The sequence below is a fragment of the Tenrec ecaudatus genome, chromosome 6 (genome assembly GCF_050624435.1).
Source record: "Tenrec ecaudatus isolate mTenEca1 chromosome 6, mTenEca1.hap1, whole genome shotgun sequence".
In the NCBI taxonomy this organism is placed as follows: domain Eukaryota; kingdom Metazoa; phylum Chordata; class Mammalia; order Afrosoricida; family Tenrecidae; genus Tenrec; species Tenrec ecaudatus.
Genome location: NC_134535.1, coordinates 64441221 through 64459780, shown reverse-complemented (window position 1 = coordinate 64459780; position 18560 = coordinate 64441221). Strand labels below are relative to the sequence as shown.

General features: G+C 46.1%; 1 protein-coding gene across 5 annotated transcripts in view; it reads right to left on the bottom strand.

The window, feature by feature from the left end:
- Positions 1-18560, bottom strand: part of GRIP1 (glutamate receptor interacting protein 1) — a 477907-nt gene that overhangs the window by 217520 nt on the left and 241827 nt on the right. For all 5 annotated transcript variants that reach the window (XM_075552787.1, XM_075552788.1, XM_075552790.1 and 2 more), the window contains exon 2: positions 2635-2715. In XM_075552787.1, coding sequence (XP_075408902.1) covers positions 2635-2715 — 81 coding nt within the window. The remainder of the gene's footprint in view (positions 1-2634; positions 2716-18560) is intronic.

The following is an 18560-nucleotide window of genomic DNA, read 5'->3' as shown; positions in this document are numbered from 1 at the left end:
TTAGGGCCCACTGAGTCAGTTCTGGCTCATACTTAACCTATGAACGACAGCAGGAAGCACCGCCCGGTCCTGAACCATCGTTCCCATCACTCGTAGGCTGGAGTCCATCATTGCAGCCACTGTGTCAATCCATGTCGTCAAGCACCTGCCTCTGGTTCTTGCCCCTCCACCTCACCAAGCAAGGTCTCCCTCTTGAGGTCTTCCATCAAGAACATGCTATTGTGATGGTGGAATTAAACCAGCGCCGTTGAGAAGGAGGCTTTGGTGGTGACGTGGGGGGAGACTCCAATTCCTTCAACATCTCAAGGGGGTTGTAGCTGGGACAAGAAAACAGCCCCCAGGGCTAGAATCCTTCTGGTCTCTGGACAACATGCCCAAAGGACGCCAGACCACGTCTCACCATCGTTGCCTCTCGCGAGCACTCTGCCTGGTCCTTTGGCGGTCCGTGGTCCTTGTAATGCTCTTTGCCAGACCACAATTCAATGTTAAGGACATCGGTGGTACCAAGTAGCTGGAGTCCCTGGCCGTGTGGTTCACACACTTGGCTGCTAGGAGCAAGGCTGGTGGCACAAATCCACACAGAGGCACCTGTGAAGAACCTCATGGCCTACGTCTGAAACCCTCACGGCTGGCTATGAGTCAGAGCTGACTTGATGGCAGGGAGTTGGTTTGGGTTTGGTATACCTAATGTGATAGCCAAGAAAAAGGCTTGTCCTCAGTTGTGTGGTGATTTTAACAAGGGAAACATCACTACTAGTTGGTTACTTGAGTTTAAGACAGCAGTTACAACCCATGTGTTGCGACCCCCTTTCACAGGGGTTGTGCGAGTCATAACAGTAGCAAAATGACAGTGATGAAGTAGCAACGAAAATAATTTTATGGTTGGGGGGGGTCACCACAATATGAGGAATTGTATTAAAGGGTGACAGCATTAAGAAGGTGGAGGACCACTGGTTTAAGACGAGGTAAAATGGTCGATACGGGGAAGTCTCTCCTCTCTCTCCAACAGAGAAATACCAAATACCAATGAATGTAAAGGAGTCAAGGTGAAGTTGCTGCATAACTGGTATCCCTCCACTTCACTCTATGGGCATTTCCTTCTTGTTGACAAAAAGAAGGGGGGAACGAAGAGGCTTTCTCTTCCTGTAGAGAGGTACAGTCTCAGAGGTACAGCCCCATAGGGTGGCTATCACTCGATGGCATTGAGTTTCATATTTTGACGTTGACAAACAGAAAGCAAAGCAAACAGCCCAGAGCTGACTGACATCATTTTTCTCAATGTGACCAGTGGTTCTGAATGATGTTTTTATGGGTGTGTGTGTGTGTGTGTGTGTGTGTGTGTGATCCTATCTAGTTCGTCTGAATTCAAATTACTTTAGGATTTTCAATGCCCTCTCCAAACAAGGCTTGTCTAACATCTTCATTATAAGCCTCTTTACAAAGTCACACACTATCATACCAAACTGTAGCCTTCCAATTAGAAGTGAAAATTACCGTACCTAGCACTCGTAGAAATAAATGATCGCCATGAGCAGACGGGCTCAGAAACCGGTCTCACCTTGCTCTTTGCGCAAATGGAAGACGCCCCTTCTTGCCAGCAGATGCGCCAGGCCATTCACACTGATGCTGGAAACATTGCTTTACTTTTCGTGAAGTGCTAAGGCCATGTGTTCCACAACTGGATAACCGTGCACAGTTTGCTTGTTGAAGTACACAGTCACATTTTAAAAGATAAATGTTGAAATCCATGAATAACCCCTCTTCGAAGTTCAGATGCTGCCACGAGTATTTCTTTTTACTCTGGAAATGGTTTCCAATCAAACTGAATTCACAGCCATCAGGTTGATGGTGACTCACAGTGTCTCTATTGGACAGGACAGAACTGTCCCTGTGAATGTGCGAGATTGCAACTCTTTACGGAAGTAGAAAGCCCTGTCTTTCTCCAAATGATTCAGTACAGGTAAAATCTGAGTAATCTTAGAATGTCCTTCTCTGTCTCATTTTTGAATTTGCATGCTTTTATGTCTACTTCCAATCCCAAAAGTGTAACTATCGAAGTTTTAGGGTCTAGACAATTTAAGATATTTCTCCCAAATATTTTGTTGGAAAATAAAACGCATCGTTCAGCAGTGTTACAAGAATCTTAAGCTTCCCAAGGAAACAAAGGCCCAGGTTTTTACAAGTTGTCTTTCTTTCGGGAGGAAATCACAGTTCAAAGAGATGAGAAGAAAGGAGCAATATCTCATCCAGCACATACAGGATCTGCTATAGCAAGTTCGGACCCCAGGTATCTCTGAGCAAAGAAACAGATGCTGCTGCTGCTGTGAAAGGAATCATCCAAAAGACTGGGGGGAGAGGAAGTGAAGGAGTGAGAGAGAGAGAGCCGATAAAAATTCAAGTCAGGTCACAAAGGATTTGCACACAAGATGAATCCTCACCAGTTGATAAGCTTTCCCAAAGTCTGGCTTTTATGGAAATTGTTGTTTTGGGGTTTTATTTTAACAAGTTGTGCAGAACGCACTCTGCATTCTTTGAAATAACATGTTTCTGATTACCAAGGTGGAATTATTTAGGGCCATCAAATAACAAGATTCAAAGATAAAACAGCTGAAAAATCCAACAGTCCGGTCTAACCTGGGATGCTCTGTCTCCTCACAGCCAATGATCCATCAGGCGGCTTTGTCTGGCTGGCGGACTTAGTGTAGGGACTCTCATCTGCAAAGGTACAATGAAGGGTTTGGTTAATTCCCATCCAGTTTCCAGCACGGTGAAGATTTTCAGTGGATTGTAATCCTTTCTGCAGAAAGATACCGTAGAAAGAGTTGGTAGACCTGGATTTGAACCTTGGGGCAAGTCATTTAAAATGCTTTGAACAAATTGAGTTCCTCCTCTCTACTAGAGGGATGGTCCCTTTCCTTCCACCCTTGCGGAGCGCCAGGATCAGAGCAACAGTGCATGTGAAAGCACCGTGAGGTGGTAAGAAGCATGCAGACGTAGCATACTCATGCCTTGCCTGTCATGACGCGCCTCGATCAGTGACTATCAGTGAGTAGGGGAAACAGGAAGGTAAAGAGGGGGTACAACGGTTCAGAGGGCACAGGAAATCGTCAAGCAGAACAAAAGATGTGGAAGGACAGGTCATAGTTCAGATCGGAAGACGGCAGAGAATGAGAAGCATGCTGCAGGGAGATCAAGTCACAGGAATTAGTGGGTCAGTCCTGGGTGTGTGAGCTGGTAGCCAGGAACAAATGGATGGGCAGCTGCCTTCTGAGGCACGAGCAGAAAGGCTGAGTTAGAGAAGCAGGAGGCCAGAAGGTCTCGGGCCAGTAGAAGCAGATTGAAAATGAGCTGATTAGGGGCCTGTTAGAAAGAGGTGACAAGAATCCGAATGCGAGATGGGAAGCAAAACAGGGAGCAGTGGAAAAGAGGGGAGGAGTCGAGCTCAGTGGGTGTGGGAGCGTCAGGCAAGAAGCTGAATGAGCAACATGTCAGCGATGAGCTCAGAGACAATGGGCCCATCAGATGCTCAGCAAAGCGATTTAAAAATCGTTCTTTAAATCTAGGGATAAAAACGGATCTTAGCATGGCAAACGTTACCCATCAAACAGAAAGGAAGAATTCTTCCTAGTTTGGATGGAGGAGAGGGGTGTCTGTATACAGAGAGATGCCTGAGCAAGAACCTTAAACATTCTCAAGAACAGGATACATAAGAGCGCAGTCAGCCTTATACAAATTATCTAGCACAGCCAGTCAAGCTAGAGGACCCATCTGGTCTCCCTAGCCACGGTCATATTTGTTTGTTTGCTTTTTAATAGGAAAATCATTACGTGATTAGAAAGAACTGGATTGTACTTGGCAAACCATTAAATACAACAAGGATTTGATTCAGCAACAAGGCTATGATCAATTGAAAACATTTAATTCTCCCAGCTGAGGAAGCAGATCTCTCTCTAGGATGAACTCTGGTTGAAGTGAGTCACGGTTTCCTCCTACGACTGAGAGTCTCTACTGGCAATGATGAAAAAAAAAAACCAGTCACGCTGCTGCAAGCTGTGATTAGGAAACGGGGCCCACACTGCTTCGTGTTTATATTCCATTCGCCACACAATGGTTTATATCCTTCCAACCATAAAGGAAAACCACTTTCAGATCCCAATGTGACCCATGAATGCTCCCGAGACCATATTCTGTCTTTTGACTCTTCATTTTTCCAACACAGTTTTGACTTGCAACAAAGTGTAAGTAGTAGGCTGCACAGACGTCTCCACTTGCCCCACCATTCCACCTGAGACTTTGGGTGTTTCTCTCACAGAGGCAATCTGATAGCTCAGCAATGTATATCAATACAGGAACTATTCCAACACCCGCCGTCGTCCGTTGCCATCTGGGGTTTTCTGTAGCACTGATTTAAAAAGAGGTATTTCCTTGCCGTGTGCACACCATTGACACCGTGCCACCGTGAGCACAAAGCACTGCATATGGGGACACAGCTTAACACCATGCTTGGCAACAGCATTTTCAGAAGCCCCGAGATTTCCCTCAGCGTCAGTCTTTCCCACTTCCAACCAGTAAGTTGAATCAGTGCTGATTTACTTAAAAGGCAATGAGATATAGCATCTGGGGTCTTAAAGGCTTGAAGGTGAACAAGCAGTCATCTAGCTGAGAAGCAACAAAGCCCACATGAAGAAGTACACCAGTCTGTGTGATCACATGGTGTCGACGGGATCAGGTATCAGGCATCATCAGAACAAAAATATCTTACCATCATGAATGAAGGGGGGAGTGCAGAGTGGAGACCCAAAGCCCATTTGTAGGTCACTGGAGATTCCCTTACAGAAGGGTCTCAGGAAGGAGACGAGCCAGTCTGGGTGCAATGTAGCAACGATGAAACATACAACTTTCCTCTAGTTCCTAAATGCTTCTTTCTCCCTCACTATCATGATCTGCATTTTACCTTACATATCTGGCTGGACCAGAGGATGTACACTGGTACAGATAGGAACTGGAAACACAGGGAATCCAGGGCGGATGATCCCTTCAGGACCACTGGTGTGAGTGGCGATACTGGGAGGGTGGGTTGGAAAGGGGGAACCAATTACAAGGATCTACATATAACCTCCTCTCTGGGGGATGGACAACGGAGGAGTGGTTGAGGGGAGATGTCAGACAGGGAAAGATATGACAAAATAATAATTTTTCTAAATTAATAAATCTTTTTAATGGGGCTCATACAACTCTTATCACAATCCGTACATACATCAATTGAGCAAAGCACCCTTATACATTCGTTGCACTCGTCATTCTCAAAATTCACCTTCTACTTGGGTTCCTGGAATCAGCTTGGTTTCCCCTTTTTCCCCCTCCCCCTTCTCCCTGGTCCCTTAATAGTTTATAAATAATTATATCTTATCTTACACTCCCCGGCGTCTCCCCTCACCCACCTCCTCATTGCCCATCTCCCAGAGAGGAGGTTACACATAGATCCCCAAGATGGGTTTTCCCTTTCTACACCCCCTTCCTTCCCGGTGTCGCCACTCTCACCGCTGGTCCTGAGGGGTTCGTCCGTCCTAGATTCCCTGTGTTTCCAGATCCCTACTGCACCGCTGTACATCCTCTGGTCTAACCAGGTCCGCAAGGTAGAATTGAGGTCATGATAATTGGGAGGGGAGGAAGTGTTCAGGAACTAGAGGAAGGTTTTGAGTTTCATTGTTGCTACACTGAACCCTGAGTGACTCATCTCCTCCCCTCTACCCCTCTGGAAGGGATGTCCAGCTGGACAAAATAATAATTTATAAATTATCAAGGGTTCACCAGGGAGTGAGGAGTGGGGAGGGAGGGGGAAAATGAGGAGCTGATGCCAGGAGCTTAGGTGGAGAGCAAATGTTTTGAGAATGATGAGGGCAATGAATGTACAAATGTGCTTTACACAATTGATGTATGTATGGATTGTGATAAGAGTTGTATGAGCCCCCAATAAAATGATTATCAAAAAAAGGCAATGAGAACTTCTGGCCACAGGGCCTGTGGGCTCGTTTCCACTTGGTGCTCTGTTTTAAGGAGTCAGCTTCAATGAAATCCACCCCATTTGCCTTACAGAAGTAGTCGACCCCGGTAAAATGGTTTTCTCATTTATATTTGAAAGTAATTTCCTTGATTTAGAGCTGAGATTGTCTGGTTACACACACCTTAAAAGGTTGAAACTGAATTATAGATGGCCACCTGGCCAGTCTCTGCACCGCCATTCCCAGCTCGCCCCCCCCAACCCCCGGCCCCCTTCATTCCCAGTATCAAAAGTGTCCTTGCTGAGCAGAGGACGAAAGGCAACCATTATCCAGAAGCCCAAAGGTGTACTGGTCAAAGGACCGGGCTGAAAGAAGTTCAATATTGTCTAATAATAGCCTGCCCCACTCAATCAGGATGAAAGCAATGATTCCTAATGGAAGTAAGGCAGAGCCTGGGCTCCACTTAAGCAGCCACACTGACTTATCAGGATGACGGACCACACAGCCACGTGGGCCAATTGAACACTATATATTTTAAAGACCCCCCCACCCCCAGATATCTCCTCATTTAAAATATCCGAGCGACATCACGAGTCTTTTATAAAAAGCTCCCCACCACAGAATAGGTATTAACCCTGCAGAGACAATTTACTCAAAGTCAGTTCTTGATTCAAACTGGTTGAAAACAGAAATGAAGCAGACTTGGAACACACCAGTGGTCAAGGGTTCCCTGACAGAATTCCAGCGGACAAAGGCAACATCTAGGCTATCTTTAAAATCTTAATATTTATACCAGAAATCTATATTCTAGAATCTTAAAGAGCTATGCAGATTCCTTCCATGACCCTCCCATGTCTCCCATAAGGTCACGGTGACAGATTTGTAGACACATCTCTAGCAATTCATGATGATAAGGGATGGACCACCAGAGGTTCCATCTAACAACTTTCAGGAAAAATTATGGTCTACTAGCCACTTTCAGAAAAAAATTACTTAGCACCCCACCACCCCGCCAGCAATTTAAAAACTTTTGTACAAGTGTAGGTGTCAGCCTTTGCAACCCTGTCCCCTGGGATCATGCCACGCCACCCCAAGGGGGTGCCACCCACCCATTTTGGGAAACACTGACTTTCAAGGCTGCTCTCTCGCTTCCTCTGCAGGAATCAGGTCCAGAGAGATAAGTTCATAGGACTGAATTGAATCTATAATCTGAATTTATTTTATTCTTATTCGTAAGCTTTTCCATGTTTATCTTAGTTCCTCATGGTAGGTAGAAAACAATGTTGGAAAGTTCATCGGCTCCCAGTAGACGTCAGGGTCACGTAGGTAAGTGGCCCAGCAGAGGATCAGCAGAGGTAGAAGCTAGTTCCTCAGCATGGAGAAGCCTATGGAAACGAGCAACGACCCCCACCCTTTTTCCGTGTACAAACTTCACTTCCTACCCCGACATCCCCGGGCCCTTCAGAGCTCACTTTATTCCTATTTGTTTGTCTCACGTGAGGTACGCTTACAATCCTCTATAGGGCTAACTTTTGGGGTTCACCTTTTTGAATGTATTCATATTTTAAATAATTGTGAGGACGACGCAGGACCGGGGAGGGCTTTGTTCTGTTCTACTCAGACTGAGTTCTATGATTCAGAACTGACTTTTTGGTACCGGGCAACAGTGAAACCTTGATTTTTTTTTTTAATAAAAAGCTCATTTCTCCAGTATGGACCCTGAAATGTTCATGGACTTATACAATCCCTATTATGATGCTACCTTTGTTTATGAGGAAGATGGGAACGTAGACTTTCAAGTTCCAATGGTTGCATAAATAAATCAATCATAAATAAACTAACCAGGAAAGGAATCAACCAGTCGACAGGTCACTAAACAGCATCTGGCACACAATAACAGGCCTTCATTTAATATTTGCAGGCAGATGGATGGATTACACTCAACTCTTCAGAGCATGTGTCCCAGAGAAGCAGCCTGTGAACATCTGTTTTGAGCTCCACTCCCTTCTAACTCCTGACGTTCTTCTTTGAGATTTAAAAGATTCCTTCGCAAGCCAAGCCTCTGACCAACATTGACATCCTGTCTGTTAAGTGGATTCTGTCTTGGCTTTCTGGAACCACTGAGGAAGGACAAGCCCCTGAAACTATTGCCTGGAGATGATTGTTAAGCTTAAAATCACAACTCCAAACTACTTCCTGAGTCTCTTGGACACCGGAAGTTTCCCTTCCATAGTAAAGTATGTCTGTGTGAGCAGGGTGCACTTCACAACGTTGCTGGTGGGTGATCAAATGGACAGCCTCAGCTCACAAGGTTGGCTGGGAAGTCTCAGGGCAGGGGCTGTGGGACACAAGTGGAAGAGTCCATCAAGAGCGGATGCTGAGAAGGGCGGCACCACTTGAAGGACAGAACCAGCGTCGCTTGGCTGCACTTGCAGGACTCCTCGGATGGTGCATCTTGGGCTATGCACATCCTTACCCAAACAGCCACATTTAAAACCAGCCCACAACAATAGTATCTGTGATTCTGGATGGCATCAATATGAAAACACTTCTTCCTTCCCCTTCATTCTAGATACAGAAGCCTCTGCTGGACCCTCCACGCATGACTGCCTTTGCAGAACAGAATTCGATGTTCATAGCAGACTCCCAGCGTTGGGTGTGGTGGTGGGTGGCATTAACAAGGGAGTCACTGTGGAGGGACAGTCACAGGCGTGGTGCCTGCAAGTGGTTCCTCAGGGCAGCGAGTCCCGCAGGTAGGCAATCACTGCTACACACGATCACCTCCCACTGCCCTAGGGACTGGGCGTGGTCGCGACAAGGAAGAGCATGGGTCTCTTTTACAGTGTCATCCCATGGGGCCATGGAAAACGCCCTCCATTCACGGGGAGAATTGGCAGTGCCAGAGGCGCCGGAAGGGCTTAGTCAGGCGTACATTTAAAACAGACGTGCAGCAATGGGGGGACCATCTGTCCTCTTCACTCCCTCCAGTCTGGCCAGTCTCCTCATGTGCCAGACACAGGATGGGCAAGCCCTTCTCATTTGTTCTGAGTCCACAGTCCAAGTGAAGTGGGGCTCGGGTGTGTGTGGGTGCCGACTTGGAAAGCAAGCAGCTGACCCCAGCGAGCAGGGCTTCCCTCCGTATGACAGCCAAAGCCCAGGTCCGCATGGGGCGGTGAGTACATCTTGAGGAATGCACAGGGGTCCCTCCCTGGTCCCATGCTCTCTTGGTTGCCTGGCACCAGGCATCAACCATCCTTAATCACACTGGCTCTCAGCTCTCCATCTCCTGCCTCTCCCCTTCCCAGGGACTGGGCTTTTGAGATCAACCAGATAGGACGATGATTTCAGGGCTCTCTAGCTCTGTTCCCAGCTTTGTTGGAGAAAAAAAAATTAATTGTCTTTGGCTGAGACTAATCAGCCGGTATTAAACCATTCCTAGGAACGGATCTTGCACCATTGAAGCAGCTAAGCTAGTGGGTCCCTTCACTTATTGATTAGAAAGAAAGAAAAAGCAAAACAAAACAAAACAAGCACTTTGTGCAGTTACACATGATCTCCATTTCTAACAGCAGGGAGAGTGTGGGGAGGGGATCGTGGGGGGGGGGGCGCGGGGGGAGGGCACGGCAGCCAGGTCACGATGCTCATGGGTGCCCTCGAGAACACAGAAGGAAACACTGCTTACCCTGAATGAAATCCATCACAAAGGAAAGCATCTGTTTCTTGACTTCCACACCACCGATTTCAGAGCCTGTGGCTGCTGAATGTCATGAGGCGGTTCCAACTGCTAGCGACCCCTGCACAAGGGAACAGAACACTGCCCGGCCTGTGATCCCCCTCCCAGGGTTCCTGGGGTGGACCCCATTGCTGCAGCCACGGGGCCAATCCATCTTGTTAGGGCCTTCCTCATTGTCACTGCCCCTCCACTTTACCGAGTCTGAGGTGCTTCTCCGGTGGTCGTTCCTGACGACGGGCCCAGGGTAGCGGGGGGTCAGAGTCCCAAGTACTAAGGGAGGAACTAAGTCCTAAGATAGGCAGCTTTCAGGGAACGGCGACTTCAGGCTCCTCATTTTTTCACAGGACCGAAATGGAAACACTGTCCTGGACTACCCCTGGTCTGGGGTGGTAGGGTGCTGGTGGGATCTAGGGTGCTGGTGGAGCTGGTGCAGTTCTGGGAAGAGAAAGGGGGCTCAGCCACAATGAAGTGATCCAGAATTCTGCCCTCAGAAAACCCAGAGACAGGCCACTTTAGGTTTTAACTAGCATGGATGGCAGGCGGCGAGAACCACGATCTTTTTACTCGGCTGAGCAGGACCACAGTGTGGGTATTTCCCTGCGTCGGGCGCTAGCTCTCCAACTCCCCCGGCTGCCCTGGTGGTCAGACGGCACATTCTACAACAGGAAAGAACAGGAAAGCAATTCTTGGAGGATTAGCGGTCCTGGGGCTTGGGCAGATGACTTATTTATGGCTCTCTTTTAAAAATTAAAATCATGTATAAAGGTACAGTGTCCCCGAAAGATTTAAAATATATACACTCAATGAAGTAATCAAAACCCTCCTTTTCAATCCTAAATAATGATTTAATTTATTTGCCTGCCTGTTCATAAGAAAGGACTTTATATCAAGAAAGAGGGATATCAAAGCAGTGGCCTGGCCCAGTCCAACTCATGGGTCAGATGCCAACAGGAAGATTTCTAAATGAACCTTCATCCTTGATCGAAATCGTTTTCCAGGCCTAAGGGAAAGGGGCAGCCTCCATCTTTCCTGAAGGCAGGCAGCTTCTGGGTTCGATAGACAGCTCCGCTGTGTTCCTGTGCCACACTGACGCTATCGCCTGACAGCTGTTTTCAGCCAATCCCTGAGAATGCATTACGTTTTCTCTCCTCTCCTAGCCCCATGAACTGGTCCCCATAGTGAGGCTCACACTGGGAAGAGCAGGGATGGCCTCAGCTTGAAGGGCGGAGCCGGAGGCGGTACCACGGGTCCGACCACTCAGCTGCCTTCCCTCGGCCTTTGGTTGTTTGTTTTGCATCTGCGGGGAGCTAATTTCTATCCTGACTCTGCAGGTGTCCTTACAGTTCTGTAATTCAGACACAAATGTGCTTCTGTGCTTAAAGGAGCCAGGTCTTTATGCTTTTGAATTTTGAGTGTGTGTGTGTGTGTGGGGGGGGGTGGATCACACACATGCACACAGAGCATACCATTTTAAAAACAAACACGGTCCAGTGGTTTCTTAACAAAGACAGACCGTCCCATGAAAGCATGTGGAACACAATCTCCTAGTCACGTCAGGGATTAAATGTCACCCACACAACCAACACTCTTACTCGGATCTAGGATCTGACTCCTAGCCTCCCTGCACCAGCGCCGTGGGCCTCCCCGGGGGCTTGTCAGAGATGTAGAATCGCAAGCCTCACCTTCGACCCAGGAGATTTGCATTTAACCAAATGTACAGGTGGTTTCTGTGCACATCCAACTGGGGATTCCCTTCTCTGACTGAGATGAACAATAGAAGGTGCACAGGTGGTGAGGGTTTGCACCTGTCTGGATGCTTCATGGGGTTTTGTCTGTGCCAGTATGTGTGAGGAAGACTCTGAGTGTCCCATAGTTATCAAATCGACTATGGCAAGATTTCCTCAAACAGTATGCAGTCTCTTTCGTTGCAACGTCATGGTTTTGAGTTGATCCCATCTCTTCTGGAGCTACCTTAAATCCTTTAACAATTCTAAAATGATAGCATTATGGGAGCCTGGGGTACGGGTTAAGTCATCTCAATTAGTCAATTTACACTTTAGGTTGAAAAATCCCAAACCAAACCCACCGCCAGGGAGTTCATTCCAACTCACAGCAGCGGTGCCCAGGGATTTCAAGGCTGTAAATCTTTCCGGGAGCAGACAGGTTCATCCTCCTCTCAGTGGCTAGTGGGCTTGAACCACTGACATTGTGGTAGCAACCCTGTGCCTAGCCCCAGAGCACCACTAGGGTTTCTGTTAAGTGTAAAAGAGATAAATATTAAGATACTACCTCGGGAACCACAGCCTAAGCATCTAGCTAGCAAAAGAAAGCAGGAAATGGAAAATCATTCAGTGCCTCACAATAGGGGAGGTGGGAGGAATCACCTTCTCCTGGGTGCATTCGCTTAACATAGAAAGTCCCCTGTGCAGAGCCTGAGCCCTGAGCTGCACATAGGGATCAATAGGTCCATCTGGTCAACCTTAAGGTAGCATCTATGGTAATTGTGCTGCTTGATGATGCCTGCAGGCGTTGGGAAAGAGTAATATCTCCAGCCAGGTTAATTTGTAAATCCTCTCTGAAATTAATGAGCATGAAATTGCACATTTTCTGCCTCTGGCATTCCTATTGTTAATGTGTCTGAATCACAGATGATAACTCTTAGGCTCCTTCCTCGTATTGTTTCCAGCAAGGACAGATGAGCAAGAGTCACGTCAGCCCCAGACGGTCTCCTCGCCAGAGAAGCCACATTTCTATAGGGCCAGCCTCTGCCCATAAAGCTCGTTTGCTTTACTGAATCAGATCCCGAAGTCAGCCTTACAAAATTTTTAATTCAATACAGTTTTCTCAGATTCTATATGGAGGGGAGTTGATATAGTTGACACCAGATTATGTCAGCTGGCAATCTTGGTAGAGTGGTCTTCTACTAAGAAATACTAATAGGGTCACTGAGTTTGTAACATTAATCCATAAAAATCTGGCAAAAAATCTGAGCTATTTCAGGGTCTTGCCTATTTAAAACTACACTTGTGAAGACTTGTTTAAAAATTCAGCATTCTTTGGGTATGTTTCTGGTGTGGCATGACACTGAGTCAATTTTAACTCACAGCAAACCTATGTGACAGAATAGGCCTGCTCTGGAAGACTTTGTAGGCTTTGTAAGCTTTATGGGAACAGACGGCCAAGTTGTTTTGTCCTCCCAGGGGGCTACTGGTGGATTGGAAATGAAGCCCACTATTTAACAGCTGGGTTTAGCCATTGTGCCCGGGGTTCCATATTATGGGTGTAAACAAGCTCAACTATATTGGAACATTTGTGGTGGGGTAACAAAAAGGGAGAGAGTTTGATTTTACATAAGAGCAACTCTTGCTGGGTGAGGAGCTGGTGCCACTGTTAGATAAACACACAGGACTGCTGCCCCTCAGGTTGGTGGTTCGAATTCACCAGCCGGTCCTCAGGCGAAAGCTAAGGCTCCCTGCTCCCTGGAACTTTTACAGCCTCAGAAATCCTATTGGAGATTTCTATGAGTCAGAATGGACTTGCTGGCAGTGCTTTTGGTTCATTTGATTTCAGGGCTGCTTTACAAGGAGACATTTAGAGAAAAGTCTCCCCCTTTATTTTGTGACCAATGAATAATAGAAGATTAAGCCATTATTTTAGTTTATCTTGAACATCACTTAGACTTTAATATGTTTGGGGGGAATGTAATTTAAATTATCACCTATATCTTCTTGCGTTTAGAATTACTTACACAACAGAATACTTAAATGTTTTTACTTTATGAAAAAGACTGATAGTCTGCCCCACCCCCACCACTAACATTCCAATAACAGGTCCACCAGATTCAAAATGGCCTCGCTTAGTGATCAGACTCTTTGATGTTTTTATTACTGGTATCCTTTTTCTTTTGCCCTCACTCTAGGACCTTTTATGCATCAGTGATGTAAATTGAAGAGAAAAAGGTCTAAGTTGATTTTGTTGTTGTTGTTTAAGGCAGGCCTTGTAAGAACGAAGAGCCTCTGCTTTGACATTTTACTGCAAAGCTTTAGAAATTTAGAATTTCATTTAGAAATTTTCAGTCTGACAGTTGTTATCCTGAGGTGAAAACTGACAGGGGAAAAACAAACAAGCGAGAGTAAACTGCAATCAGGATGGCTTTATTTTAGGGGCCCCCAACCTTGTGTCTGGTGGGGAAGGAGCCTGGCGGTCCTTAGATAGCGAATGACCTCACCTCTGCCTCAGGGGGGGAGCATGCTCCTCTGGGCATGTGGAGGAGAAAATTGCCTCGAAGCCTTCGGCTGCTGCTTCTCAGCGACACGGTGGAATTCTAGAACTTAAGGCAACTTTGAGGCTCTCTGTTTCCTTCCTTTCCTCCCTTCGTTTTTCCTTCTTTCCCCCTCTTGTGCCAAGTTCAATGCAATGGAAACAAAGCGTCAATGGCTGCAAATCACTAGATACAAATAAATGGCTGGTTCATCAGTTCTGTTGGCACATGGAGCCCAGTGGTTAAGGGCACAGCTGCTAACCTAAAGGTGGGCTGTTCAAAGCCACCAGCTTACTCAGCGGGAGAAAGATGTAGAACTGTCGCCGTCTTTCTTGCAGAGGACAGCTTTAGAACCCCAAGGAGCAGTTCTGCTCTGTCCTACAGTGTCACCGTGAGTCCGTATGAACTCCATAGGCTGGGCACATGTTGCTTGTTTGATTTTATGTTTACTGCTGGAAACATTCTTAATAGAATAAAATGAAGTATTACCAGCACTATTTAGATTCAGTTTCCTCACATAAGTTGGAAATCTACCTTTCCAGACAGCATCCTGGTGTGATAAAAGGAGGAAGCATACACCACGTTTACTAGTATACTGCAACCAGTGTACACCTTTCTAATCTGGAGCACATTACAGAGCTGGGTGCGCAAACCATCCTTGCCAGGGTCCCTGAGGGGACTGAGGCCGTGGGAAACCTGCAACCACGTGCGTGGTGTGATTCCCGACTGCTTCCTCCTATCAAGAGGGCACAGTGGCCTCACGGACATTGTTCTGTTTTAAACGTATGCTCCGTGGCCGACACTGCACGCATCGCACAGTCTAACCGTGCAGTCCTACCAACAAGAGTCTCACAGTCAGCACCACACTCAATTCAGAGCATTTCCTTCCTGTGATCATTGTTCTCAGCTCCCCATTTCCTCACACCCTCCCTGTCCCGCCTCTGGGCAAGTCTTAATCTACTTACTATCTTTATAGATTTCCTATCCTGGATTTCATGTACAAAACACAAACAGGGAGCAAAAAACAAACAAACCCCAACCAGAACGACTATACAAAACAGAGAAAAACCTCAAAGGACAAGAATGCGGAAGATAAAAACTGAAACAGCTTTCAATTGGGTCAACAGGGAGATCCAGCGCTATTTTCAGTCAGGCTGGCGGCATCTGCACTCATGTTGTTCCCAAGGCCGTCTGGCGCACCATGAGAAGAACCAACGCTCTTCCTAGGCGTCTGCTTTCATTAAGATTTAAAACAGTGAGCCAAGAGTGAAACAGGGAAGGGGACCCCAAGTTAATAAAGAAAACAGATTAATCCCACAGTGAATGGAGCAATGGCTACTCAGAGGTGAAAGTGAACTTGAGGTCAAAGGGCCTGGTTGGAAGTGAGGGTTATAAATTACATGCAGAGAAATTAGAATTGTGGGTAATCATTTAGGATGTCCAGCTATTTCCTGGCACCATACACCAATGCCATGGTTTTCTGTACTGTAATCCAAATAATCTTATACATCTTTTTAAATATCTGAGTGTTGCCTCAGTTTAGTTCAATCAGAGAGTCAACTATTGGTAATAACAATAATAGAAACTTGAGGAGCTGATGCCAGGGGCTTAAGTGGAGAGCAAATGTTTAAAGAATGATGAGGGCAATGAATGTACAAATGTGCTTTACACAAGTGATGTATGTACGGATTGTGATAAGAATTGTATGAGCCCCTAATAAAACGATTAAAAAACCCACAATAATAGAAACTTAAAACTAAAATCACCGAGCACTATGTGGCAGTTATCTTCAGGTTGACTCTGACTCATGGTGAGTCCCTGAGTGATACAAAGGGTTAATGTGCTTGGCTGCTCATTGAAAGGCTGGTGGTTCAAGTCTACCCAGAGGCAACTTTGGAGGAAGGCCAGGTGATCTACTTCCAAGTAATCAGCTACTGAAGATCCTACAGAGCAATTCTCCCGAGATACAGGTGGTCCTTGTGAGGCAGAGTCAACACTATGAGAACTGGTTCCCTGTAAGCCTGCTAGCTGCAAGATCAGTGGTCTGAACTCACCAGCCCCTCCGCAGGACGAGCTAGGGCTAGCTCTTCCTGTAACAATGTACAGCTTCCGCATGGCGATATACTATATTGACTGTTGCTGACTCACTGCCATCGAGTCAATTTCGGCTCACAGCAAGGCTATAGGGCTGGGTAGAACTGCCTCTGTGGATTTCCAAGACTATAAATCTTTATGGGTGTAGAAAGCCTCATCTTTCTTCCTCAGAGCAGCTGGTGGTTTGGAACTACTGACTTTGAGGTTATTAAACCAACACAAAATCCACTGTACTACCATGCCTCATAGGGTTGGTATGATTTGGAACTGCCTGATGTCAATAGGCTATGGCAGAAGCAGTCTAATCTTTTAGAAGTATAGTCTTATGTATCTGATAGCAATCCAGTAGCCAAAATGCAAACCAGGTAAGTTTACTTTATAAGAGGATTCTTGTTTTTTTAAATCATTTTATTAGGGGCTCATACAACTCTTATCACAATCCATACATACATCAATTGTGTAAAGCACATTTGTACATTCATTACCCTCATTATTCTCAAAATATTTGCTCTCTACCTAAGCTCTTGGCATCAGCTCCTCATTTTCCCCCTCCCTCCCTGCGCCTTCCTCCCTCATGAACCCTTGATAATTTATAAATTATTATTTTGTCATATCTTGCCCTGTCTGACTTCTCCCCTCACCCACTCCTCCGTTGTCCATCCCCCAGAGAGGAGGTTATATCTAGATCCTTGTAATTGGTTCCCCCTTTCCAACCCACCTTCCCTCCACCCTGTATCGCCACTCACACCAGTAGTCCTGAAGGGATCATCCGCCCTGAATCCCCTGTGTTTCCAGTTCCTGTATGTACCAGTGTACATCCTCTGGTACAGCCAGATTTGTAAGATAGAATTGGGATCATTATAGTGAGGGAGAAGGAAGCATTTAGGAATTAGAGGAAAGTTGTATGTTTTATTGTTGCTACGTCGCAACCTGACTGGCTCGTCTCCTCCCTGAGACCCTTCTGTAAGGGGATGTCCAGAGGCCTACAAATGGGCTTTGGGTATCCACTCTGCACTACCCTCTTCACTCACTATGATATGATTTTTTTTTGTCTTCTGATGCCTGAATAACTGATCCCTTTGGTGCCTTGTGATCACACAGGTTGGTGTGCTTCTTGCATGTGAGCTTTGTTGCTTCTGAGCTAGATGGCTGCTTGTTTACCTTCAAGCCTTTAAGACCCCAGACACTATACCTTTTGATAGCCAGGCACCATCAAGTTTTATTCACCACATTTACTTATTTACTCACTTTGTCTTCAGCGGTTGTGTTGGGAAGGTGAGCATCATAGAATGTCAGTTTAATAGAAGAAAGTATTCTTGCATTGAGGGAGTACTTGAGTGGAGGCCCAATGTTCTTCTGCTACCTTAATACTAAACCTATTATGCCCATAGATCTATTTCTCCATCCTCATATATAAATATATTTGCATATGTACTTGCCTTTATTTAGACCTTTATAAATGCCCTTTGCCTCCTAGCTCTTTCCTCTATTTCCTTTGACTTTCCTCTTGTCTCATTATCATGCTCAGTCTTCATTTGGGTTTCAGTACTTACAGGACAATTCTTGATTTCACAGAAGAATTCCTCTAATTTGTTCATCCTAAATGTTATTTTCCATGTTGGATTTTAAATGCTGCGGCTAGTATACTATAACCTGGGCGGGAGGACCCAGGGTATGCTCAATATTTTGTTTCCAACCTCATGTGAATCATCAATGCAAACACAATGTTCTACTTGAAGGATGAGGATACAGTCTTACAGAGGAAAAGTAATGTGTTTAAGTTTACCCAGGAAGCAAGGTACTGAAAGTGGGCCGCTCACTTACATGTCTTCATAGAGTGTGTTCATAACCACCATAATATATAGCTTCACCAAAAAATGTCCTTGGGTTTTTGTTTCTTTAGGGGGTGGGGGCGTCTTTTGTGGTGTTCAAGAAGAAAGGGTACAGCCTTAAAAGAGTTGTCAGTGCCATGGCTGTTCTAGAAAATAGCACCAGATGGACCTGGGGCTGCCATTCAGAGATCTCCTGGGATTTCAGGTGAGACAAGGAAAGGATGTCTCAGGCACCTTTTCGGTCCCACTTCCTTGCCATGAATTCCAGGTTTAATTTGTGGTGTAAGAGTCAAGACTTGTGAGACACAGAAACGACCATGAGGTGGGTGGGAGGAGGAGACAAGGCAAGGATTTGTGTTCTCTTAATGAGGTACAGTCTCAGAAACCCACGGGGAGCGGGGGGATGGCAGCTCTACTTTGTCCTATAGGGTTGCTATGAGTTGGCATTGACTTGATGGCAGTGAATCTGGCCTTTGGTTTAAAGCGCTCACTGGCAAGAATGCCTTGTAAGTAAGAAGCCCCAAACACATTCCGAGACAAGACCTGGTGGAATTTCTCTTTCTCCCACTCGGTGCTGATAATTCTCTACTGATGGAGCATCCACCAACTGGATGGGACGAGGGGAGGGGTTGATCAAC